This window comes from Euwallacea similis, chromosome 35, assembly GCF_039881205.1.
Source record: "Euwallacea similis isolate ESF13 chromosome 35, ESF131.1, whole genome shotgun sequence".
Classification (NCBI taxonomy): Eukaryota; Metazoa; Arthropoda; class Insecta; order Coleoptera; family Curculionidae; genus Euwallacea; species Euwallacea similis.
This window is the reverse complement of record NC_089643.1, coordinates 1,733,824-1,760,624: the sequence shown is the minus strand read 5'-3', so window position 1 is coordinate 1,760,624 and position 26,801 is coordinate 1,733,824. Positions and strand designations below refer to the sequence as shown.

Below are 26,801 nucleotides of genomic sequence, written 5' to 3'. Positions count from 1 at the left end.
TTTAAATAAGAAGACCTGGAAAATCACAATAGAGTCGCCCTTTCTTGAATATTCGAGAATAAGTATGAATAGGATTGTAGAAGTTTCAGGCACTATTTAAACTTAAGTGTAATTCATTATGAGAATTACGCAGACCGACCCATTTATAACCACGACACCCTTATTTTACATTAGTAAAGTAGTGTTTTTAATTGCATTTTAGAAGACTCGTAACAAGAAGGAGATAATCATCAAATGCGGCAAGTTTTTTATTAAATATGTGAACCTTTTTCCTAATCATAATTGTTTAAAATGGGCGGCCTGCATAAGAAAACTTTACATGCCGGTCGCCTTTACTTAAGGAAATGTTATTTGAAATTGGTTTTTACTTGACGAATACGAAAGGCGGAACGAAAGTTTACAAACTGATCATTCCTTTTTGTCCGTATCGTCTTTTTACAAAATTGCAGCCCGTGATGAAACTTAAAGTTTTATTTACTTTACTAAGAAAGTTTATAAACAAGTCACCCTTTTATAACTCGTGCGGCACTTTTTGTGAAATTACCGCCCTCTATTAAATGGGTCATAATAATTTTCTTTCTGAATCATGATTATTTAAGACATGGCTTTGTTTATAACCGAGATGAAAATTTTGTATATCGGCCTTCCTTGTTAAAAGGAATAATGTTTTTAGTTTATTTTTGCTTAACGAAAAAGGTAAGCCTAATGCTATAAACGGGCCGCTTTTTTATAACCTTACTGCTCTTTTTATAAACTGGCCGCTCTTGGCTGAAAATTACAAAACCATTTCTTTACCGCCCATGTCGCAGGATCAGGTGTAAAAATAATTTTATGTGCCAGTCGCCCTTAAGTAAAATAACGAAATTTGTAGTTATAACAGCAGAACCGATTATACCGTGTTTGATGACATTGCTCGTTACTCTTGGCGGGTATTTCATCAAAAACCGACTCGGTCCTAAAACCGAAAATGATTTATCCCAATTTATGCGATTTTTCCGCCCTCTGTCAGCCTATAACTCATCGTCGGCTGTATATCATTCGCTTATCGCGACTGTAAGCCCGCCTTACAGCACGGTATCAGTCAGACGACCTTAGTTAGTTTAAGGAAACGAACGAGGAATTTATAATGCGTTTGTTATGACACTGCAGATCGTGTTGTACCGGAAAGGTGGCCTAAAAACGATGCGGGGTCTGCTTTAAATTCACGGCAGCTCGAGACTTCTTCTGTTCTGAGGGTAAAGTTGGAACGCTCGTGCCCGAGATCGCTGTATAGCTTAATGCGGGCCGGCTGTAAAGGGAATTTATCGGTTTGCAATAAAATCGGATGCATTTTCACCTCGAAACACGTCGCAATCAATTGCTTCGCCCTTTTACGAGATATTTACGAGTGCTGCCCCGAAAACATTGTTACATCTCCATTTTTCCTGGCTTCGCTTCGATCCTAACTATGTATTAAAACACTTTGAATACATGCATTTGCAACATTTTATTGTTGACAGTTTAAATAATAGCGTCACCTATCCGGCGTCTCGGAAAGACTTGCATTGAGTACGTAGGTCTCTCCGTTGAGGTTCGCGTAGAGCGGCGTAGTCACTTTGGATACATGTTTCCGGTCGTGCGTCGCTAAGTTTACGCAAAAAGTATATTCCGGTAGATCTCCTTTATATACCATCACAGGCCTCGTAACGTAATACTTCTCGTAAGGTGCCTCCAGGTCTTGCCCCGGATACACGAAGACCTGCAAAATTTAAACGTAAGTTAGTTCAGGTGAGTACAAATCGGTCGCCCTTTTTATGTGGAGCTAGTTAAAGCCTCAGACATAACTTAAGAGAAATATCCACTATCTATTATCGAAAATATGAAGGATGCTGGGGATTATAAACGGGTCATTATTTTTTTACATTCTATATTAGATACTACAGGATAAGTTTATCAAATATAATAGGGCGATATCCGACATCCCAAAGGGCGATACTTTTATATAACACTCAAATTGGTTATTTTTCGGTTAGGTTGAATAGGTGCATATCATTTGACCTGTAACGTTGATGTGTTAAATAGAAATATGTGTTCTTAATGAGAATGGTTGTTTTATACTTCATAATCTTTTAATTAATAAACGTTTTGAGTTGATTAAATCAAATCTTTTTACATGACCGATTTTTGTATTAATAAGTTGTTTTTCCAAAAAGAGGCAGTACAATACCTCGTTGAATTTTGAATTCTTAAGTATTTTTTTTTTAGTACGGCATCTTTATGAGTTCATATCTAAGCTTACATTTTAAAATCCTGAATGAAATTGCATTGATCTAAGAGGGCGGCACTTTTATCCTACTCTCAAAGTTACTATTTTTGGAACTGTTAAAGTTTGATATAATTAAGCTCTACTTTACGAAAACGGAATGGAAATACCTATTTTCCAAGAAACAGCCGTATTTTTATACAATTCTTAAATCGATTACCTTTAGTCCGTTTAAGATTGAGTTTATAATTAAATTCTTTTATTTAATTTTGAGTCAAAATATATGTTTTTCAAAAAGGGCGGTACCTTTATAAAATAGTCAAATTCACTGTTTTTTTTTAAACTGTTAATGGTAGAGTTAATAACTAAGGCTTAATTTTTAAGACTTGTGTGAGACTGCATAATTTTTAAAAAGGGCGGCATTTCTATACATAACTCAAAATGGTAATTTCTTGAACCGTTAAAGCTGGAGTTTTATAATAAGATTTTCATTTTTTTTAATTCCGAGTGAAAATACATGTTTTTGAAATTGGGTGGCTTATTATACACCCTCATACTTTCTAATTTACTCTTTACTGCAAATTATTCAAGTTTACACTATAGCATTCAGAATACATTGCTGAGTAGCAGGGAAAATCTGAGAAGCAGAAGCTTTTGATTTAGCACATAATATAACTCTGGCAAGTTACACGGAGCGAAGACCGGAAGACAGGAAAATGAGTTACGAGCCCCGGGGTTCTGAGGAGTTGTTAAACAGGTTTGCACGAGTGCGCGCCCCCTCCATTCCGCTCTCCGGCATTCTTGCGGCTCGCCCTTAAACGTAAATTATTATTTCGGGGAGGAAGTTCGCCGAAAGGGTTCTTTTCTCACTGCTCGAAGGCCAAATTAAACAGTAATGGGAGTATTTGGGGGCAATTTGCGATACAGAAGAGTGTCGAGGGCTGACTAAATGATAGCCTTTCAGGTATAACGGGTGTTTAGTATGCAAATAGGCATTGCGGGAGCAAGTTTTGGAATTTAAACAGCATGAAAGGGAATAGGGGTAGATCTCGAGGGAAATATTTGATGCGTGGCAATTTTGAAAAAGTGCCCACCCACATGTAGCAAATCTAATTAAGGGCGACCCTAAATCGCTTACAGAAGCAATTGTTATATATACACTATGTGTAGCTTTCCGACTCGCTGAAAGAAAAATTTACCCATTCGACCGAGATTGTTCGACGTCCCTTTTTATTCTCTTTTTAGGCTGTTTGCTACGTCAAATATTCACCTGATAATAGTGCCGTCCAATATTTCGAGGCACGAATGGTTCTGCCCAGTAAATGAGGAAGGCTCCTTCCTCTTGATTAACAGTAGCTTTCAATCTGAAGGGCTGTAAAAGTTCCGGTACCACGTAGGCCACGGGTCCGATGGCTTTAGATCCAGGGAAGGCGGAGGACACGCGGATTTCGTAGGAGTCACCGTAGGACACCCTGAAAATTTGTATCTTAGGATGTTTATTTGTAAGAAGAAATTGACTACTAACGGGAGTTTGTAGACTAGGTCAGATCTCTTGGTCTTAGGGACGGTGATCACGGCGTATTTGGACGATTTTTTATCCAAAATTGATATCTGCAAGCGGTAAAAGAGAAGTAATGATAGCGATATAAACGGTCGCCCTTTTGTAGCAATGAAAAAATCCTCCAGCAGCTCTTACTTCAAAAATATCATTAACAAGATTTTCATTATCTACGTGTCACCAAACCAAGTATATATATATTTATATATATATAATAGTAATATATAAATATAAATGGTTGACTTTTTTCACGAACACAAAAATGCTCTCATTGAGCTATGAGGAAATAAACTTGAGTCATTCCTGACATCAATCGAAGTATAAACTCTATCTGTATAAACATTTGCATTTTTATCAAATTTTCATATAAATAAATGTTTTTTTCTTGAACATCTTCAATTTATAAACAAGTGATTAGCATATTGATACACAACATATTTATATCAAAATTTCCCCGTTCAAAGCATAAACAACCGTCTTCCTTTCATGTTAAGTGGTCGCCGAATATATCAGGACCTAATAAATATTTTACTGCAATCAATCAAATTGTTCAGTTATCAAAAAATCATCAAATAAGTGTTTTCAAAATGCTTATACCAAAAGGGCCGTACTGTTATAGCACCTTCAATTTGCCTCTGCTGGGCAATTTCCGCATCGTATTGTAGGAACATTATAGACGGTTTTCTCGGTAAAGAGAATGAATGCTTTTGCGAGCTCAGGATGCAGCCATAAACACCCACTTTCAGAACATAACCACAGTCATGTATCGATTCCGACTGCACGACTGGCAGAGGATTAATAAAAACCTTTAGATTCGCTTCCATTCTTCCGCATCGATGCTGCCCGTCTATCTATATGGAAAATCGCCTTTAGCCCGATGCAGCTGCGACGGCGACGAGTTATTTGCTGCCTTTAACCGAAAAGATCAGAGAGATAAAGGGGGATTTAAAATCGCGTCAATATCAAAGGACGGCAAAGATTCCCGCGGAGGGCTTCATTTAATTGTGGTGCGAAAGGGCGATTATTTATACTACACCATGCCCGAGCGTTGTGACAGACCTAAGAGTTGAGTAGCTACTTATACTTGTCGTGTTGGCGTGTTTCGTCGATATAAAACTTTATATTCTCCCTTTTTATACTCTGTTTAGCAGTGTAATTTTTCTAGGTAAACCAGTTTGTAAAATGGTCAATATAGTGGACGTTTTTTGCTGAAACCCAAGTTGATGTTGTGTTGAAGGGCGACTATTTATAATCGTGTTTATACTTGACATTTTAGCTCGTAGTAGTGCTAGAAAACTTACTTAAACTTCCCTTTATGCTAACATCTCCAAGTATAATAAATTCAGCAATAGTTGTGTTCCATTGCAAAAGGGCGATCGTTTATACATTTACTTAACAACGCATTTTCTCGATGTAAATCGGATTGAAACTATTTATAGAGTGAAGACGTTTGTTCTCGAAACTTGAGATCCGATTTCAGCAAAGGGCAACCGTTTATGCAATTGCTTAACGGCATTTATTCATTGCGCATAAAGCAATTTATAATCAAATTATAGAGTAAAATTTTATACTTGATTTTAGAATTAGATCGGGCAGAACAGCTATTACTTATACATGTATTTTATTTTATAGTAAATATAGACGCAGAGACCTTGTACAAGAGGACAAAAGGACGCCCATGAATAAACAATTCATGAAATCTAAATTATTTTTAGAACAAAAAATTCCAGCCGGCCTAAGACCCACCATTGTTTTGATCCGCCAACAAATAACGAAAATAGCCAACTTCCAGGCAATATTAATAAATTATTTCAACTAAATTGCCCGCTGCCAAAAATAAATCTACTCTTTCTGAGCCGAATTAATCCAGAAAACAAGACATAAATAAGGAACTTTTCTCATCCACCTCTTGCTGAAAACAGTCCCGATTAAGTATCAAAACTTATTTTAGCCTTAAGAGGACTGCATCACGGAGCGCATAACCCGTCCATGCATAATCCACGAATTTGCGATACACACTCCATTATTAATGGGCCCTGGTATCGCAGCCTGACACGATACACTTTAGCTGAAGGTGTATAAGAGGTTATAAATGGGCCTATTTGCTGTTCGAGCAATTTCCATAACTTTCTGTTTCGGAGGGAGAAAAGACGGGGAAATCAGGTAGTCGGAATAACTCTGCTCGAATTAATCTAGTTTGAATTTCCCGGTGGTGTAACTGAGCCTCCGGAGATTGGATTCGGGATTTGGCAGTCTCGTACGCAACTTCGTTGTTTAGCCTTAAATACAGAGAGGCGGGAACTATTTTAAAGCACCGGCTGTTAGAAGGATTCTCGAGGCTCAATGTATGCACTCTCATGCTTTTGTTGTTTCAAGTTGCTTTTTAATGCATGGATTTTGGGATATAAGGAATAGATTAATTTTTAAGAGCGTGGTGTAAGTTGCAGCTTGCTATTTTTCGTAGGAGCTTAGATATTGCGATTTATAAATGGTCGCCTTTTGTATAAATCTTCCATTTTCACTCAAGTCTTGTGGCCCCGTTAAGTAATTTTGCTTCTTTGGTTCGAAGGGAAAATGCCTAATTTTGTCATTTGGGGAACATAACTCTATTGATCTGCTATTCATCTTCAGCCAAGTTTTTCCAGCAAAGAGCCTTGTTAGTTTCTACAAACCTTTATGACATAAGTGTGGGATCCGCTTGTCAGACCGCTTAGTGTACATAGTTTGTAGATATCCTGCGATAAGTTAGGATTAAGGATTAGGGCATGAGGGCGAGTTACCCCTAAGGTACGCCCATGGTTGGCATTACCCCGTAACCTGGGTTTTTTCCACGATGCTCTGTTGGCATGGGAAGTACAATGCTGGTTCCCTTTGGCGAGGTCTTCGCCAAGGGCTGGGTGCCAGATGTGGACGCAGCGGCTCCGTGCGGAGGGCTGTCCCAATGCCTTCAAGTATTGTTTAAATGGTACGCCCATGGTTTACGATCATGGATGTTCATACTTAAGACTAGGGAGAAAGCGGATCGCTCTCTTTTTCCTGGCTTCCTAGTGGACTGAAGACTCAGGGGTCGTGCCCGCGCTTTTTTACTCAGTTTTTTATCTAATACATTCATATCGTTAAGTTAACGTGGCTATCATTAAAAGATCCCTAACTATCCCTAAAACACAATTGCCGAAGCTCCAACTAATAAACCCCTAGACAACGGAAGAAAAACCTACATAAGGATGAAAGGCGACCAATTCATACATTCATCAAAAGATGCTTTATAAAATTGACAGTTATTATAAAGTCCCTAAATGGACAAATGCGTCTCAATATCTGGCAAATGGTTAACTAATTTAACCGCATTCTCCGCCGATTATAAATAGGTCGATCTCATTTTCTAGCCGTAGAGAGTACAAATTTAATTAAGCCGTTAGTCGGCGCCACCATTTACCCTAACGACTCGGTCAGATAAAGCGGGAATGTATGGACGGCCCGAAAGGGCGACTCCGCAACCCGGGAGTGGTGTTTTGCTTTCATATGTATGCGGAGTTTAACAATTAAGGATAAAGATAACATTGACGATCGTCTAAATGGTCCTTTCAGCGACGCCGGTTTTTCGGTTGGAGACTAATTATGCGACTGCAATCCCGTGCATTCAGCGCTGAGATTTGTTAAGTAGATCTTTGTGCCCGCATGCGGAAATAATTTTATGTGCAGATATATGCGAAGGCAAAGAAAATGGCTCTCGCGGATCATCAATAGCTCTATCCGGTTTTCGCTTATCATTGTTTATATCTTTTTCTAAAGGTTGGTGCGTTAACGAACCAACCTCTCCTCACAACTTTAGCAGTATGCAGCCGAGTTTTCTCATTTGTTAGTGACGTTTATTATGCATCTAATTAAATTGTGGATTTTTCAAATATCGAGGAAGTTTCCAGTCTGAGGAGACACTGAACTTCAGGTGTGCGAGAGAATATACATAATGCAAACAATCCCTTATGTCCCGCGGGAGAAGCAGCTTTGATGTTTATCCTGCAGAAAGTGTCGGCTTTCAGTGGCTTCGCCTGGGGAATTTTCGGGCCCGAGCCGCTCAAATAAAATTTCAGTTTTCCGAGACTAAAACTTCTCTTATAGGACGTGAAGACTTGATTTTGGGGAGTAAACTATAAAATCCCGTGAATGGTGTTTGATAAGGACCAGGGTTTATACATTTCGGAGGGTTTCGAAAACCGATTTTTTACCCGAGACAATTTCTTGCAATAGCAGCAACTTGACAAAACTTCATTTAACTTCTGCACCGAACGATTCAATAGTGCCTGAAGGGATATCTAAGTTTCATAAAGTTCAGTGCCTGTTTGACTTTGGGGGGCGGCAGAAACCGGCTTTTAACTGCCCCATAAACTATGCTGCCTTCGGTTTTCGTTTCCGATTGGAAGGAAAAATTATTTTCAAATTTGCTGCCTGTCTGATTAGTTTTCCATCGATTTTCTTTTTATAACCGATTTCCTATTGCTCGGCAAGTTGTTGATGGACGACTCTTGCTGTGGGAGCCGCTTATTTATATTTTATAAAGCAGCCGAGGAACGAAATTAAGGGCTTTGGTTAAATAAGCGGGACCAATTTAGATTCCATTACGGTTTGCTTGCAAATTGGAGCGACGCGAATTGTGCATCGTTGTTTTTAGGACAAACAATTGGGGCTTTAGTTAAAATTAGATGCTTTAACGGCGCCCTCTATTCAATGTCTTTGCCCTTAAAGAATGGAATTTGCCTTGGTAGCCAAACCGCATAATTTTAAGTAGAACCATTTATGAGGTATGATTTTGTATAAACCCCCGCCCTTTTCAGAGTTCTGCAATTGCAGGACTCTTTGTGCTTACTTAATATTCCGCATATTTAGAGAGAGCCAAAGAAGGTTTTTTTTTAATAAAACATCATACAAATGGAAACAGCGACCGATTTATGCTTATAAGCAAACAAAAATAAATTCCATCAAAATACCGTTTGTTATTTACAATATATACGCGTGTTTGTTAAATATAATCTAAAATGCATTCAAATGATTTTAACCGTTGTACGAATGGTCACTCTTTTCTATAATGTAGCAAACTCTATTTGGAACATTTTAGCGGAAACCGTGTAATTCTAAGAACAATAGGTCCGTTCAAGAGGTATGACGTTGTATGAATTGCGGCCCTTTCCAGATTTTTTCAATTTAAATTGCTAGTTATGTTTATTTTTATTACACTTATTTCGAGAAAGATTAACAGGGTTTTTCCGATAAAATATCATCTAGAGGAAAAGGCGACTGATTTATATCTTCAAGAAAATGTACTGAATTTCATTATAAATACTGCTCATTACTAAGAAATGTGAAGTTCAACATTTTTAGACCGTCTTCAGCTTTCGGGGCAAGGGGGACCCTCGCCCGTTGGAGGTGTTCGACGCAATTTACAAAAAATTTCAGACGAATATAAAATGGAATATAAACGGTCGCCCTTCCTCCCTGCGGATTATAATCCGCCGCCTTTTTTATACTTTTGCAGAACTCTCCGGCAATTCTTCCACCGCCTTTAAATTTTTATTAACCTGCGCTGAACTATGGTCAAAGCGATGGTTCATTATGACACATAATCCGCATCCTAAAGCGAGAAGGGAAGTTCTGATTACATCCTCCATTATCGAACTACTTACACTTATGAACATTCCGGCAGCGCTTCAGACCGCAATAAACGGCCCAACTCTAATAACCGTTTAAAATTGTTAGCGGCAAGATCCCGGTCAAGCTGTATTAACTGGGAACATGTTCATGCGGAGATATTAACAAGCCCGCGAAACATTAAAACTACTCGCCGAAACAATGGGGTTTTAGTTGAAATTAGTTGGTCTTTTAACGGTGCCTTCTGTTGTGTGTTTTTGTTGGTAACTTGCCGAATTCATTTCGTGGCGTCGAAGTCGAATCTCGGTGCAATTTGGTGAAAATAATCATTAAAAATTTAAACATTTAAGAAATATGACGACGTATAAAGCGTCGCCCTTTTTCAATATTTTGGGGTTTATGTGATTGTCTAATGTCTATATTGTGGTATATTTTTGATATAGGAACCTAAAAACAACAAAAATGATTATTTTCCTCTGCGGATTAGTTTCCTGGCATATTGTGAGTATCATTAGCGTGCAGCTCTTTGCATCATAAACTGTCACTCCCTCAGAACATCGTAAAGGAGGTGCATTTTTAATACTTTTCAACTTTGTATTAGTGGTTTCCTTTGATGAATAATTGCTACTCGAGTTTGAGGAGAAATCATCCCCTACACTCGTCAACTGACGAGTGTAGGGGATGATTTCTAGTGCCTGCGGATTGGCCTTAAAATGTTTTTCGACTTTTTATAAAATTGTCACCTTTAACAAAATACATGTATTATAGATAGGCCCTTTAAAAATTTCACATTAAAAACAGTTTTGAAGTTGTATTAATGGTCAGCTGCCAGTTAAGGTTATACCGGGTGTCTTTGAACATAGTGCCATAACTTCAATCACGTATTCTACATCCGTAAATGTGACGAAAACGTCATAGAAACATATATCGAAAAGTTCTTCTTTTTCGATATACAGGATGTGAAAAATTAGTTCCTGAAGATGGTTTTTATGAATATTTTCGAAATGTTTCGAGATAAATGAATGAAATTTTGTCCTTTATCACAACTTTTTATGCTTTTTCTGAATCACTACAAAGAAACTTTCACATTATTCCAATAGCGAATAATACAGTAGAGTGGTGCTTAAAAAGTACCTAAACTTTTCTGTACTTAACTTTATCAACGATTATAATTTTATGATTATATGGGAAAAATATTAAATTTGAAGGTTTTTATACAAAAAGAGGTACTCTTACTGATAATCGAAATCTCCAACAGTTTTAGATAAAATAAAGATTTAACAAATCAGTGGATATCATGCTTTATTAAATAGACATCAGATTTATAACCCAATTGGCACATTCTCAAAGTGTTCATCGTTGTCCTGTACCCATGCTTACAGCCTTTTATGCAAAGAAAATATTGTTCACGGTTGGTCAAATAAGGTTTCAAAAGCTTGTTGGACACAGTGTCTTAGATCTTTTAGGGCCTCTACTACAGTAGAGTGCACGTTGCTTTTTATTTGTCCTTAAACAGTGAAATCAAACGGATTTAAATCGGGGGACCTAGGAGGCCAATGAATAGGAGCATCAATTCTCTGACCAATTCATCTGTTGGGAAAACTACTACACAGCCATTGCCTAGGTTCTCTACCTCATAATTAGGAGGAACGCGATCATGCATAAACCAAAGCCTTCGCCTAGTCTCAATGGTGACATATTTAAAGAATTAAAAAAAATGATTTCGCAAAAATTCACGGTACCTATTTGCATTTAAATTTTTCCCAAAAAAAAATGGCAGCCAATAATTCTATTGCTTAAAGTTGCAGCTCAGGCATTAATTAAAAGAAAATACTAGTAATACATAAATCTTGTTGCTGTGGAATTTTCTCCTGAACAAATATGAGAATTGTGCATGTTAAAAATACCATTCCATGTAAAAGTAATCTTATCTGTGAATATGATCCTTGACATAAAATTTGGGTCATTATCATTTTACGCTATTAACCATTCGAAAAATTCTAATCGAAGACAAAAATCATCTGGAAGAAGTTCCTGTGCCTGACGCAGATGAAATGGGTGAAATTGTTGCTCCTTGGCAATTCTCCATGCTGTTGCACGTGAAATATTTGTTTGAAGCACTATTCGTCTAATACTAACCGAGGCAATGTTTTACAAAATTTGTAAAACCTCGTCCAATTTCACGACAACGCCTTTTAACTGCTAAAATTGTTTTTCGATGTAGATAGTTCTGATTAGGAAACTTTTCCACATATCGTCTGATAGTTCCCTGACTCCAACTTGAACTAACCTAATGTCAACGATATATACGCGTATATTCACCGTTAGAAAAGTTATTTATTTTCATTAACAATAATTGTAATTATACACTGTTCTGGTGACGACAAAAAACACCAGATTGTATTAATAAATGCTGTCGTGTATGAAAATGTAAGAAATATTTTTTTGCGTCCTTTCAAGGCAAACTGTGTTTTTAATCTGATATTTATTTAATAAAACAGTGTCCACTAATTTGTTAAATCTAAATTTTCTCGAAAACTGTTGGAGATTTCGATTTTCAACCAAAGTATCTTTTTTATGTAAAAATCTTTAAGTTTAACATTTTTCCTATAAAATTGTCAATAAAATTAATTACAAAAAAGGTTCAGATACTTTTGAAGCACTACCCGCCCTTCCTGTATTACTCGCCCTTGGCATAATGTGGCAATTTTTTATAGGGATTCAGAAAGAACACAAAAAGGTATAACAAAATTAAAAAAACTACTAATTTATCTCAAAACGTTTCGAAAATATTTTAAAATGTCCATCCTCAGGAACCAGCTTTTCACATCTTATATATCAAAAACGGAGCGCTTTTCGATAAATGTTTATACGAACTTTTCGTCATATTTTTGGACCTAGAATGCATGGTTAAATTTATGCCACTGTGTTCATAGACATTTTGTATAAACACCTTTTTCATGTTGTACCGTGTGTATTAAAAATTTTCTAATCAAGTAGGCCATGGAATTATTTGACAGCGAATCCGTATGTCTTTGACAGGTCCTGCGTAATCTCGAACGTAAATCAACCAACCTAACCTCATTTAAAAATACCACTTTGCTTTCCCGTATAATTAGTTGGTTTTTATTAAGAACAGTCTTTTCTAAGACTTCACGGACTTGTGTGGTTGCTTAGTTAAAGTTTTTTGGATGCACAAAAAGGTGCTTACACTAAAAAAAGGCCTTCATGATTGAATCTTATTTTAGGAGTGGCGAATTCATAAACGGAGAATGGGCCTGTAAATATCAATCTTGTTTTCAAGAGTTTCATTAAAAATTTCCCCACATTCCAGTGCAGAAATTGCAGTTTCGTAGCACTTTGAATTATGTTGTCAAATTATTTGCGTGAAACTGGCAGTGTTCAAAGAAAACCAGGAAGTGGTAGACCAACTAAACGAACCCCAGAAAATAAGACTCAACCATAAAGGCTACTTGTTCGAGTTTAAACAGCATTTCTTGCACTCAGAAAACTTTAACTAACCAACACACAAGTCCGTGAAGTCTTAGAAAAGACTATTTTTAATAAAACCAACTAATAATACAGGTTAACAGAGTGGTATTTTTTAATGAGGTTAGGTTGGCTCATTTATGTTCGAGATTACGCAGGACATATCAAAGACATACGGATTCGCTGTCAAATAATTCCATGGCCTACTTGATTAGAAATTTTTTAGTACACACGGTATAAATGGTTTATCTTTAACAAATTATTGCTGCCTAAACCAGCAAATAATCGAAAAGGTTCCTAAAAATACATTTTAATGACCGTAAAATTGTCGTCTTTTGTATTATTAACGGTCCCCTTTCAAAAATTTGAATCACAGATTATTTTGACGGCGCTTTAGTATGGATATCATGTAGGCGGAAATGTTTAGTAGATTTGGAAGTTGTTTAAATTTGTGCGCATTATTAACTGCTTCTGCAACTGTTTCTGAGCTAATTAGTGTTATAAATATGTATTGGTTCCTGTGGATTTAGTCAAAAACCCTTTGAGACTTTGTCAGTGTAAACAATCCCCTTTTCAGAAATTTATGTAAAACTCATTTTTGAAAGCGACTTTGTATGAAAAGTGGATTTGAGGGTTTTCGACGTTGCACAAACGGTCGCCCTTGGATGTATTACTTTTTCCTAAGATAGTGCCAAAAATGTATGTTTGTGAATTGATTTAAAAGCATTTTTAGACTTTTATACAATTGCCGCTCTTCCCGGTATAATCGGTAGTCCTTTCAAAAATTCATTTAAGAACTAGTTTTTAAGATGGTTTTGGACAGATATATTTTTAGTTGTGAATTTGTAGAAGTATTTGCCATTGCATTACCGGTCGCCGTTTGTAGCACGGACAATCGTCCTTTCAGCAATTCTATTAATTTACACATCAAAGGACATTTGTTTTTTGAAACTCTTCCTTGGTGTAAAAGCTCCTCGCGTGAAAATTAATTGAGCAACGTGATTTTTTTTTAACCGTATTCTCAATAATTCGTTCTCCGCAGCGCATGCAATATAGATCTGGATAATTAGGCCTTTAGATAGTATCGGTGAATAAGCAAATCCGTGTACGTTCTGCAAGAAAATGGAGAAACGAATTGGGCGGATAAAATTTGAATTTTTACTGCATATGGGAGCGGTTCTTTTCCGCTTTATAGTCACGAAACGATGTCAAATTTCCTTAGTCTTTGAATTAAAATGTACCTGATTCATAAGCATGTGAATTATGCAGAAGGTTGCTATGTTGAACCGGGCAATTGAAGTGGCGTATCGGCAGTCGGTCCCTGGAGAAATCTTAGCCAAGTACTCGAAAAACCGGACTTTCCGTTCGCCCTTTCGAGCCCAACAAAACTCGATCGTTATAAGCGAAGTTCCACTTATTAGTAATCTCGTTTTGTTGATGGTAATTAGAAGAGCTTGACGTGCACCTACGCTGTGGAAATTTGTTTCCGCTTGGGAGTTTAAATTTAATTAGAGAGTGCTCGTGACGTTCATCTGAAGTTTGCATTTAAAGTTAAGGTCCCTTGTATATGTGTAGGTATATTTCATGATGCTTAACAAAGCTGAAAAAATTTGCGCCAATTTCGATCAATCTCTCGAAAGTGTAAAAGTTTTGCTCTAATTGAAATTGACAATTACCCAACTAAACTTTGCTGCTTGCATTTAAAAATAGCGGTAGTAACTGTCATTTCGTTCGCCAAACTTGCGGCCACGTTCGCCGGTATCGTCGTGCTCAGATTCAAGTTTATAAAACGCCCCCGCCGCTTGGAGAAAAGTATAAACGTAAACATCTTGGAAGCCTTCTTACATGTTGTCACGTAATTTTTGCATGCTCAATCCCCTTAGCAAACACTATCTCTTACCACATATCCAGTGGGTGTGACCACGTTGGGACAGGCTGAGGACCACTTGATGTCTAAACAGGGTCGAGACCTCGCCTCCAAATCCACCTGAAATCAATTAGTCCTGTAGAAATATCCGCGGTTACATTAAACCCTAGAAAAAGACCTCTTTTCAGCTGAAGTCTGTTCAGCTTTACGAGCCGAACATCGATTTTCCATTAGCCGAGGCTGTCGAGGACCCTTATAAGCCCTTTAAAGTCTATCCCGGCAAAAACAGTGGCTGATTTAAGTTAGTTAAGGAAGGGCAGATAAACACTCACAGTGAAGATAAGAGGTCGTTTGTCGAAAGTTTCAGAGGGAAAAATGCATCCAACACATGTCGTCCAAAGCGTTTTATGCAAAGGGCGACCAGTTTATACAAAAAAAAATCCGTCGTTGATTGATAGCAGAGCGTGTTTTTTTTTTGCGGGGGACTATAAACAGTTACCCTTTGTCGACAAATCCCGTTGAAAGCCTTTACATGGCGTAATCACATCTTACAGTGAAATTAATCATCCCAACGATGGCGGGTGCCTGAGAAATCCTTGTTGAGCGCTCTAAAACGGTTTTTATCACCCTTCAAACGCAATTTCGCGGAGAGGCAAATACGAAAAATAATTGAACGTTGTAGAAAAAATCTCATAAATCGCAGGAGAAATAAATGAATCTTGGTAATCTACTTTCAGTGACAAATTACCCAAAATCGAAATAACTGTAATAGGCTTAGCAACGAAATCCCCGGCCCGATCTGGCAACAGGTTAATTAATACTCGGCCCTTCTTATTTTCAATTAATTATTTCTGGGCAAAGTTTCGCCATAATCTGGATTCGCTGGCCTGGAAAAACTTTCTAATTTATTGCAGATGCGAAATTTTGAATTTTCTTCGTGAACTAAATGAAAAAGTCGATGCGGCTGAATGGATTTGTCGGATGGGTACAAATGCAATTTATACAAATGCTACCGATGCAATTTGGCTGAAGAGACCTGTTTCAAAGACGTTTATAGAGCAGAAATTAGTTTATTTCGGATTTGGACTTTGTTTCGTCACTGGGCGGCGGTTTATACATTCTGTAAATCCTGTTTAAATTACTCGTCTCATTCAGTATAAAGAATGCTATCGTTATTTACGTTGTGAGCTAAATGCTACAGATAAGTAACGTCTTTCTGATGGGGAAAATGCTTTTGAAATGCACCATTTCATATAAACGAATTTAACTAGAATTTGAGATATATTTTAGAAAAAGGGCGGCAGCTTATACGAATAAAATTAGTCGCCAGGCAGACATATTTTTAATACTAGCACTACAAAAATTCACCCTGTATGTAATTTGATAACACATCCTAATGTTCAGTGATAGTTACGTAGCTAAACAAAATGGCGACCGTTTATACAGAGGTTTGCACTTGCAATTTTGATAATATAAGCGATAGATTTTTTGCAACAATTTATTTCTAGGATCACAAGTATAATAAATTTCAAAGCCAGTCCTTTCCGACAAAAGGGCGACCGTTTATAGTTTCATAAAGTCTCATTCCTCGGACGCTCTTGCTAGGATTCAATTATGGTTTGCCTGTGCACGGGCGGCCGTTTATAACGTCGCAATTCCAAGCTAACAGTTATACAAACTAGAACACAAACTAGATTGGATTTACTACCGAGTTTACACAACAGTTTTCCATTTGATTACGTCTAGTAATAAACTTTCGCTTTGAACTCGTGCATGCAAAATTCCCTTTGAAACGTGCTATCAAACGAATCGTAAACCGGGAAAAATCTCTTCGATCTAATTATCCGATACAAGCGATTTGATTAAAATTTGTATTTCTGCGATTAGGGAATTGGAACGCCTTCGGGCGACTGTTCATTTAGCTTCGATGCAAAAAGAGGAACGTTTATAGTAGACTTACGGTGAGATTTGTGGGGGCGGCCACCTGCTCCGCCCCTGTGATTAAACCCCTAACGGTGTTCGGGTTGACCTTGACCAGGTCTGCGTCCGAGTCGCTCAGTACTGTCACAGCGAACGAGTACCTCGTGCAGTACTCCAACTCCTCGATGAGGGCGCTCATGTTCGTAGTGGTCAGTTTTGGATCTAAAAATTAAGAAAATTCATCAAAATTAGTAGAATTTTGCTAATTCTTTTTATGCGAGAGATTTTTACTCAATTGGTGAAAAATATAAAATCTTCTAATTTGTAAATGCATAAAGTTAGCAAAGTTAAATTTTATGCCACATTAGGAAAACTAATCCTTTAGGTAGGGATTCAAACTGCGCTTTGACACCTTAACAAATGTACAAAATAGGGGGTTTTATAAAACTCCTGCATATTTATATAAAAGGTCATATCCGTTAAACGGTTAAACATAATAAAGCGAAGCTTCCACCACAATGCTAATATTTTTAAAGAGCTTATATTTATAATTTTATACATTTTTGCAGAATTGTATAACATCGTCAAACTCCCAAATTTACACAAATATAGATAAAGCGTATCAAAGCAGAGCAGTATTACGAGATTTTGCCAATCAAATTGTCTACATATCACTTCAAACCACACTCTAATATTTCAAAAAACCTGCGAAATATGGGGTTTTATAAAACCCTCCTGCCTGTTTGTATAAAACGCCGTATCTGACAAACAGTTAGAAATAATGAAATGGAGTTTTCTCCAACATTTTTAGGTTTAAACGAATTTATTCATAGTTTTATACATTTTTGAAGAGTTGTATAAAATCTTCTATATTCCCAATGGATAGATAGAGGGTGAATGTTGATGTCAAAATTAAAAGCTTCAAAGCAATTTGTCAATTGAATTCTCTACATACTAGTTCAACCCGCGTCTTGATGTCTATGAAGTCTTCCACCTTTTTGTGTAAAAGGTCATATCTCCCAAACAGTTAGAGATAATGAGATGGGGGTTTCGCCATAAAATAGTGATACTTTTAAAAAGAGTTGGTAGTCAAGTTCAAAAGTTTTATAAAATGTTGGAGAACTTTATAATACCGTCGAACTTCCAAATGGAGAAAGATATGAATGCCAAATTTTTATAGCTATTTTTCCGACTTAATCCGCTGTTATTTGCAAGCAATAGAGGACCAAATACAGTTAATAAAATTCTTGAATCTCGGTCACAAAGCCACACAACACAAAGACAGTTAACTCGCTACAATAAGATTCAATTCAAAGCTGCAAACCCATTATAGGATATGGATATTTCGCCACTCCGCATCCCTTATAAACACCATTCGGTTTGTACAGCTGCGCGCCCCAGAACACAGATAGCGAGCATATCAAGTTTATTTTTCAGATATCAGCTCGTATTACGCCACCGGAGCATTTATCTATGAATCTACGAGACTGCAGGGGGATAAATAACTATTGTTCCATTTCGAAAATGGGGAACTTTATATCTTTGTGCCCGTATCTGAGTTAAGCGCTAGAGGTGGGAAAGGGAGGACACATAAAAATATTATATGCGCCTTCACCTTCAGCTAATGGTGTTTCCATCTACGGGAGCCATACATCACGCAATCGGCAAAAAATTCGTTCATAAATCTATCCTTTGGGCGTAATTTGTTTGCAGTGACACGCCTAGGTTTCCTTTTCGAAGCGAGTTACCAAATAGAGGTGAGAGAATTTTATAAAATGTATAAATATTGTGTATTGAGAACGCGAGAGAAGTGCGGGCAAGGCCTTGATCTACTTTTCGGCAGTGGGAGAGTTTTATATCTCGCTCCTTAGCAGCTCTAAACTTTTCGACAGGGATGGTGCAACCGGTGACAAATATTCCAGTGAGAACGGCAGGTCGATACCTGCAATTGTCTTAAAGTTGCAGGGGTTTATAAAACTCTCAAATCCACCACTTTTCTTTTGAATTAATTTTTTATAAAGTTGGAAAGTTTAGAAAAATTTTCAACTCCCAAACAAACTTTGTTAAGGCAAATTCAATACCTGACCGTTTTTGTTTCGTTTTTCGTACTGCTCTTTATACTTTTAGAAGAGACTTTTATAGAAGGTCATATTTCGAAAACTTTTGAACTCATCCAATGGTAGATTTATAAGAAGCAAAAATTTGACTGCATTTTTTGTACCATTTCAAGTCTCCCTCCATCCCTGAGATTTTGGCGCAAATCGCCTTTTTCTGTTTCTCTCGTTTTACGAGCTATAGACATTTATATTGTCAGCTTGGAGAATTTTATAAAACCCTATATCTCAAAGGTTCGTTAAAATATTGTACAGAGGTTCACGTAGGAGTTTTACTTATTTTAAATATAATATCTCAAACCTTTTTTGAGATAATCGATTGCAGTTTGTGTAGTTCTATTGCTTTTCCATATCCTTTCAATTTTTGAGTAAACCGCAAATTCATACCATAAAGTAGATATGAGTGTGTGAGACAAATTTATAAAATTGTTTCACTCTTTTTGGAATATCAGAGTGCGGGTTGAACAATCGTGTTACTTGACTTATTAGTCAAAAGTTAAACGAATTTAGCATTTCGCCATCTCCAATAGTTTAAGAGACTTTTATAAATATCATCAGGCTGGAGAATTTTTTAAAACTTAATAAATTCGATATTTATTGCGATATTAAACGGTGGTTTGACCTATAATAATTTAGAGAGCAAATTAAATTGTTAAGGTGAGGGAGTTTTATAAAATCCATTAGCTCGACGATATTCGGAACTGTCGATACTGGGTTTTGTGGTAAGCCGTAACGGATACAACATGAAACATCGCTACCAAGGCCGCAAATCGATTTAGCCGTTAACGCGATTTATCGCGTCCTCCTCCACGAGCCAAACTCCGAATTTCTCCCAACATTTAATGAAGGAGGTGCATAAAATTCCCTCGTTTCCTGCAATTTCGCGTTGTTTATAAAACTCTTCTTTGCCGGAACAACATCTCGACAGTTTGAAGTACAGAAAGTGCAATTATCTTCATAAAAGGGGCTTCGAATTTTAACATGGAGTGTTTTATACTCTTTTATGAAGCAACTTTTATATTTCAGGTAATTTCATTCCGAGTCGTTGCCACGAAACGAAGAGTAATTGTCGTAATGTTGTTGATGCCCCTGAAAAGATAGATGTGTCCTAATTAATAATTGCGAATTACTGAAACAAGCACACTTTTCTAAAACTTATTAACTTGGCAACAATTTGCAATATCACTCCAAGTTACACTGTAAAGAAGCGAAGATTAAAACAGGCATTGTAAGTGCTATAAATGAACGTCGTAAAGTTGTCTTTATATGTTAGGAGAGTTTTATACAACTTTCTAGCTTCCAAAACAAGGGAGGATATTATTGAAGTGACGACAGTATTGCGAATATTGCTTAGTAATATTTATAGTTCCAGGGAAGTTTTAAGGCAGTATAACATTCTACAAACTTAAATAAAGGTGTTAGGTGCAAAAGGTTGTTGTTTAAAATATGTAAGCTCGTGCAATGTACAATGGAGAATTTTATACTGTGCGGCTCTAAAGTGTACCCCCCCCCCCCTCCTCCTCCTTCTCCCCCTGTTATCTTTTTAACAAATTATTATCTTTAAAAAATTCTAAAGCAGCATTAAATAGGACAAAAAATAGTAAGAAATTGATTTTCCTCTCAAGAAACAATTTTTTTCATTGTTTACGTACTATTTCACTGAATTTAAATTGTATTTTTTACCAGATTTATAGCTGTTTTTCTAAAAAAGTTACTCATCGATTTTGAATCGCAATACACCATTAAATGTAGTTTTGAAAGACCTTTAATTTGTAGTGTTTCTTGACCCACAATTCAATTTTAAGAAATCGGACATTTTGTGCTACGTGTGGCGTAGGCAATACTGAAAAAATAATTTTTTTAATCAAAAGATATTATTTTTTGTCTTATTTAATGCTACTTTAGAATTTTTTAAAGATAATAATTTGTTAAAAAGGTTACAGGGAGGGAGGGGGGTGGGGTTCAATTTAAGGCCGCACGGTTTAAATATTGATTTCAGGTTTGACAGCGCAAATAGCTGCTAATGACGATTTAAAACAGTAAAAATCTTCTTGTTCTTGTTAAAATTCAAGAAAATAATACTATATGGCTCAAGGAACCTTCAAGTTAGATTTTTATAGTTTTCCAACCTACTGGTATAAAATCCCCTATCTCCCAAACGGTTTGAGATAATTAATTGCCACATGTACTAAAATTTTAGACTCCCAAAAATACAGATTTAGCTTGTTCCAAATTATTTGGTTTTTAAGCAGCTTCAAGATAACACAAGTTTAACCTTTTCGTCGTTACAGCTTTTTAAAAAGTTCCAATTTTTGTATAAACTAAATTAACCAAAATATGTTTATAATAGCGTCTTTGATGAAACCGTTCTTAAATAACTTAAAACTCTCCAATTTGGTTGTATAAATGATTTTGTCTCATAAATCAAAGTGCGACTTGCACCAACCTACTAAGTTTTTACAAGGCTTTATAACAACTTTATAAATTGAGGCTGATTTTGGCTAAATTCTACATTTTTATCAACTCTTCCAATTTTAATGTTTTTTCATTTCAAAGTATCTCTCTCCCAAACAGTTAGAAATACTATAATATGGATAGTGCCAAAAATTATAGGTTTCTATAGAAGTTTGTTCTGATATACTTACATTCGAGTTCTGCCTCATCAACTCCAAAATGCACTCCATAAGTCAAATTGACATTACGTTGTATCCGATCTTCTCCACCCCACACCAATTTTGCAGCGTTACTGATGCCGGAAGGCACAAATATCTCCAAAATTTCCACGCTAAATGGACTTATAGGCAGGGACGTACTCGGCAACAGTGTGGTGGTTTCACTTGCTCCCTCGGATGTGGTGTTTTGACCAGTCACAGCTATCTAATCCAACAAATTGGAGAAGTTCATAGTCTACCCGATATAACGTTAGGTTGAGTCAAAAGTTCTCGCCAATTTTAAAATCATAAATTTTATTTCAATTTGTAGAAAATTCAAAGCGAAAAAGAATATTATTCTTCAAAGTATAATCCATCAGTTTCTATAACTTTTTGCCATCTTTTGGCTAGTTTCGAAATTTAATTGCGATACCACTCGGGTGTTTTTGACACAAAGAAGTTGCGACATCTAATTTCGACCTCTTCTACGCTTCGAAATTTTGTAGTTTTAAAGAAAAGCTGCATTCACCCAAACCAACCACAGCCGGAATGGGTAAGGTCAGGGCTATATGCTGGATGAAATCAAATTTCTACCCAATCGAGTTCCTGGACTTTTTTCTGGATCCGACGTGCAGGAGAACATGTAGCATTATCTTGTTGGAGAAGTACGCGACTTCTGTTTACCAAAGCTGGATATCTTTTTGTCAAAATATCATACTTGATGTAGTTGTTGACAATAAAGGTTGGCGTTGACGGCACGACCCTCTTAAATCATTTCAAAATGCACTATTCCTTCAAAATTCCACCAAACGCCTAACATAACTTTATTTTGAAAGCGGTTTCATCGAATCTGTGGTTCTGGTTTTGCATTACGTGGTATCCACTGAGTTTTTTTGGCAGAGTTTACGAAATACATCCTTTTTATACATACACCACTTTTCATCAAAAGTGGCGACATGCCTTCAAAAACGATCGTCTAAGGGATTTTGCAGTATGATTCACAACTGTTGGTCTTCCACTTCAGGTTCCATCTTTCAGATTCACATCGCCAGATTCGAAACGTTGGAACCAATCTGTCACGGTGCGTCTATTCACAACATTCTCACCTTCGACTTCACAGATGGCCTTTGCAACGTCTGTAGAATTTAGGCCCTTTTTCTGGTAGTGCCTCATCAAAATCCGAAGAATAATTGTTTCGGCAGCCATTTTTATGTCAAAAACTGTTTTCCTAACCAAATTCAGTACAAAATATGAATATACTTGAAGTTGACTTTCAAATGACATCTGACACATAAGCGAAATCCATAGACTTTTATTATAACTTTTTGCTTTAAAAAATGGCCAAAACTTTTGACTCAACCTAGCATTATAAGTGTGTATGGAATTTAATGATCCGCCAAAAAGCTCAAAACTAAATGCAATAAACTTGGATTTTACGGCTCTCTCTAACTGCAATAAAATTTTGTTTATAGCCTCGGATTCGTGTTATCAATAAAGAGGGCGCTTTAGGTAATCTCCACTGCAACGTAAACAGCTTGGAAATGCGTTGTGACAAGTCGAAGGGCCCGATAAAGCCCTTTGCGCATTATAATCGGTTCAGTTTTGCATGGCTGGTTGGACCCGGTCGTAAAGAAGTACGGCTAGTGGCGCGTCTAATAGCAAAATTGTGAGGTTGAAGAAATCAACTAAATCAGAGCTTTAGCAGGGTTACAATGACGAAAGGGAATTTGCGGAGTTGTTGAATTTTAAATTGGAGATATTCAACTCCTTAACAAACATGGTAGAAGCAAAAAATTACAGCTGCGGACTGGGCGAAGTAATTTAGATCATTGAGTCGTCATTTCGAAGCTCAAAATTTACGTTTTTAATGCTGAAGAAATCGACTGGATTGAAATTTTAGTTGGACCGTAACAGGACAGGATTTTGGATAATAAACCGGATATTTTGAACTCCTTAGCAGACAGAGAGGAATTCAAAAAATTTTAGCTCCGAACTGGGTGAAGTAAATAATTCCAGTTAGTGATTATTTCCAAGCTTAAGGGTTGTCTTGTTAATGTTTAAGAACCCAACTGAATCAAAGCTTTAGCAGGGTCGTAACAGGATGGGATGTTAGATACTAAATTGGAGAATTTAAAGTCCTTAGCGGACTGAGCGGAATTCAAAAAATAGTAACTCTGGACTGGATGAAGCAATTAAGGCTAGTGAGTGCTCATTTTAAAGCTTAAAGTTCACTCTATTAATCCTAAGGGGATAAACTGAATTAGAGCTTTGACAGGGCCGTAACATGAAATGTTCGATTGAAAAGTAGAGTTTTTAACTACTTAGCAGATCAGAAGATAGTCAACCCATTGTAACTCCGAATTGCGTGGAGCAATTAAATCCATTGAACGATCGTTTTAAAAGTTGAAGTCTCCTCTATTAATGAATAAATCGACTGAATCGAACCTTTTGTAGGGTCGTTACAGGATGGAATGTTGAATTTTAGATTGGAAAATTTAAAGTTTTTAGCAGGCATGACAGGATTCAAAAAATTGCAACTCCCGACAAGGTGAAACAATTAAGTCTAGTAAGTGGTCATTTTAAAGCTTAAAGCCCACTCTATTAATGCCAAAGGGGTAAACTTATTCAAAGCTTTAGCAGAACCATAAGGGAAGAGATGTTCAATTCAAGAGCAGAATTTTTATTTACTGAGCAGACAAGGCGGGATTCAAACAATTGTAGTTCCGGACTTTGTGAATTGATGAATTCCATTAAGTCGTCCTTTGAGAGCATAAACTGCACTTTACAAATTCAGAAACTAGGAATTAAATAAGATCCGCACTAGAGCCATACCGGTTACCAGCAAGCACAAGCACGTTTTTTATTCTTCTAAGGGTGAAACTTTCCTTGAAAGATATAATATTTGAACACATAACGTATTCGCTGAAAGTGGTACCATTTGGTTATCAATATGAGGTACCAGACCACTCTGCGAGCATTGTATGGATGAGCGACAAAGATCGTTATCTAAAATTATTCATTATCGAAGCATTGTTGTTTTGATAATAATATGTAACAAGAACATCCTGTCCCAGACCCATATTTACACGGTGGGCATATATTAAGTTGAAGGTTGTGTGGCCCCAGAAAAGGTCTTCCAAGGCCATAAATATAAAACCAAAACTCAAAAGATCATTTGTGGGAAATTACCTCTCGAAGGGAAAATTTTATTGGGACGTTTTGAGAGTGTCAAAACTGAGCAAAGGCACTTACCCCTAAAATTACCAAAAAGAACCAGTTTTTCCACCATGGGTCGCACATTTTTCCACACGACCGATCGAGCACAGCACGTTCGAGCGAAATGCGCTCGAAATCGGAAAAACTGAGAATAAACAGATGCACATTTTCAATGTCGGTGGTCCCATCTCATGCGTGAAACTTGTGCACGCTTAATGGATTTAATTGTCCCCGGGTGTACGTCATGACAGCCATTAATTACGTCATTGCAACTCAATTATAGCCACAAGAGGAAATAATGGTTAAATAATATTCAGTCTCTTTGGTTTTTATAATTGCGCATGCGTTATCGGTAAATAACCTCGAAAAAATCAGGAGTGTTCCAGAGCTCAACTCGGGAAATATGATCTTTCGTTATTGTCGAAACATTGGAAAAATCGTTATGGTCCTTACTACCTGAGCACGCCACTGTTTTTTAATGGGATTTAATTCTTTTAAAGTTCCTTCATTTGGATCTCAAATCCTAAAATTACGAAAAACGGTGAAATTTGAAAAAAGTTCGGCAGTTCCTATTAAGTTAAAACTCTTAAATTGAATACTCATGAACTCAAATGGCTTGCAAAGGGACGGAAATGCCGATATTAGAGTAAAAGAGGTAATTTCCCTGTCGACAAGCGAATAACGCAGGTCCTTGTCCCTCGTTGGAGCCCTAAATATTGATACAGACCCTTTTTCTATTGCGTACGTGTGTGTATACGTTAGGAATGCAGAACGGCGCCTCTTCCTTATAAAGGAGAAACGTAATTTCAACGAGGAGGGTTTCCTGATGGGAGCGGAGATACGCCCCTGAGGGACAAACGAGCGAGTTCCGGGGCTGTTGCCTCGACCTTGGGTTCAATTAACAGTGAATCCGGGAATTTTTTCCCCCCAAGGAAAATCAAAACTCGCAAATTACCGTGGCGGTAAACTGGAAGTTTCCAGCTGAAAGTTACAAAGACGCTGCCGGCATGAAAGAGTTCAAAGGGAGAAGGGCTAAATTAATTTATTCTTATTTTTAGGAGCCGAGAAGCAGGTTTTTGTTTGAAGCAACATTTCTCTCCGCCTTTGAAGTCTGTTCCTGGGATTATTTTTATACACAAATAGAGATTTCAAACCGCAATTATACCTCAATTCAATGGATGCGGCATAATTCAGATGTCAACGACACCTGTCAGGTATTATCCTAAGTTATGGAATTTAATGTTTTAGACAATGGATCGTAGGAGTTGTTAGAAGCGAACGAAACGACTCTGCGGAGATCGGGTTTAGTCGCGTCAGCACGGCAAATTCAGATTATGAACTCGTGTAAAATCGAGTTGGTCTACACGGATTCGGAAGAACTCGGATTGATTCGCGACAAACACTTCTTATCATCACGGTATTCCAGGTACCCGTGGGTGTTCCACTGGTTCAGTGAATCTTTCTGGTTTGTATGGCATTTACGTACGTCTTCTGCAGTCGCGTCCCAATTTTCCAGACATTAAAATCGCATCTCTCCAGCGATAAATCCGTGGAGCACGGTTTAAAAAGTTCGAGACAAGCCGCCCAACATCATCGCCACTATCATTCAACGTGATTTACGGCCGCGGCCAGATTAAGAAGCATGATAAAAGTTAAGCCGCGTAACAACTCGGATAAATTTATATTAAGGTACGTCTACAGGGGAACTCCATTAAGGGCGCCTCTGAATGAAAAAATATCGCGTTTCCCCACCCTTAATTCCCCTTTCCCCGCAAACGGCATCCACTAAAAATGTCATATTTACAGCTAATAAACCCGACGTCTATTGTGCACTGCGAGTGCGGCATTACCCCGTGGAACGATTTATGGGGGGGAAGCCTCATTCGGATATTTTTATTAAAAAATTCAATTTGGGGTTATTACATTTGGCGGTTTCGTGCTCCGTATTGCTCGTTGGAGTGTTTTACGACCGCGAGGGGTTGTTTCGCTGCTAAATGAGACGTATTATTGCTTACGAAATCTCTCTTGGAAGGGTCGTCTCATCTTGGAGCTATGTCTAATAAAAATTTCAGATCACAAAGCTTGTGTCCTTAGAAAAAAA

At 37.2% G+C, this 26,801-nt stretch overlaps 1 protein-coding gene across 1 annotated transcript; it reads right to left on the bottom strand.

Moving 5' to 3' along the window:
* Window positions 1–1,513: 1,513 nt before the first annotated feature.
* On the bottom strand, window positions 1,514–24,802 carry LOC136418575 (uncharacterized). Its single transcript, XM_066404686.1, has 7 exons — window positions 24,737–24,802; window positions 21,479–21,710; window positions 16,760–16,941; window positions 14,833–14,919; window positions 3,768–3,853; window positions 3,513–3,714; window positions 1,514–1,738 (listed from the first exon to the last, which is right to left on the bottom strand). The coding sequence occupies exons 1-7, from the start codon at window positions 24,782–24,784 to the stop codon at window positions 1,514–1,516; spliced, it is 1,062 nt and encodes a 353-aa protein (XP_066260783.1). The 5' UTR covers window positions 24,785–24,802.
* Window positions 24,803–26,801: the final 1,999 nt, after the last annotated feature.

What these genes read in the sequence shown, in the direction of transcription:
- LOC136418575 (XM_066404686.1), bottom strand. Translation starts at nt 24,784, where the DNA reads ATGTGCGACCCATGGTGGAAAAACTGGTTCTTTTTGGTAATTTTAGGG. An exon ending in TCACACCCACTGGATATGTG is followed by an intron (nt 3,854 to 14,832) that starts GTAAGAGATAGT and finishes TACCGCTTGCAG; the next exon opens with ATATCAATTTTGGATAAAAA. An exon ending in TTGGACGGCACTATTATCAG is followed by an intron (nt 1,739 to 3,512) that starts GTGAATATTTGA and finishes TAAATTTTGCAG; the next exon opens with GTCTTCGTGTATCCGGGGCA.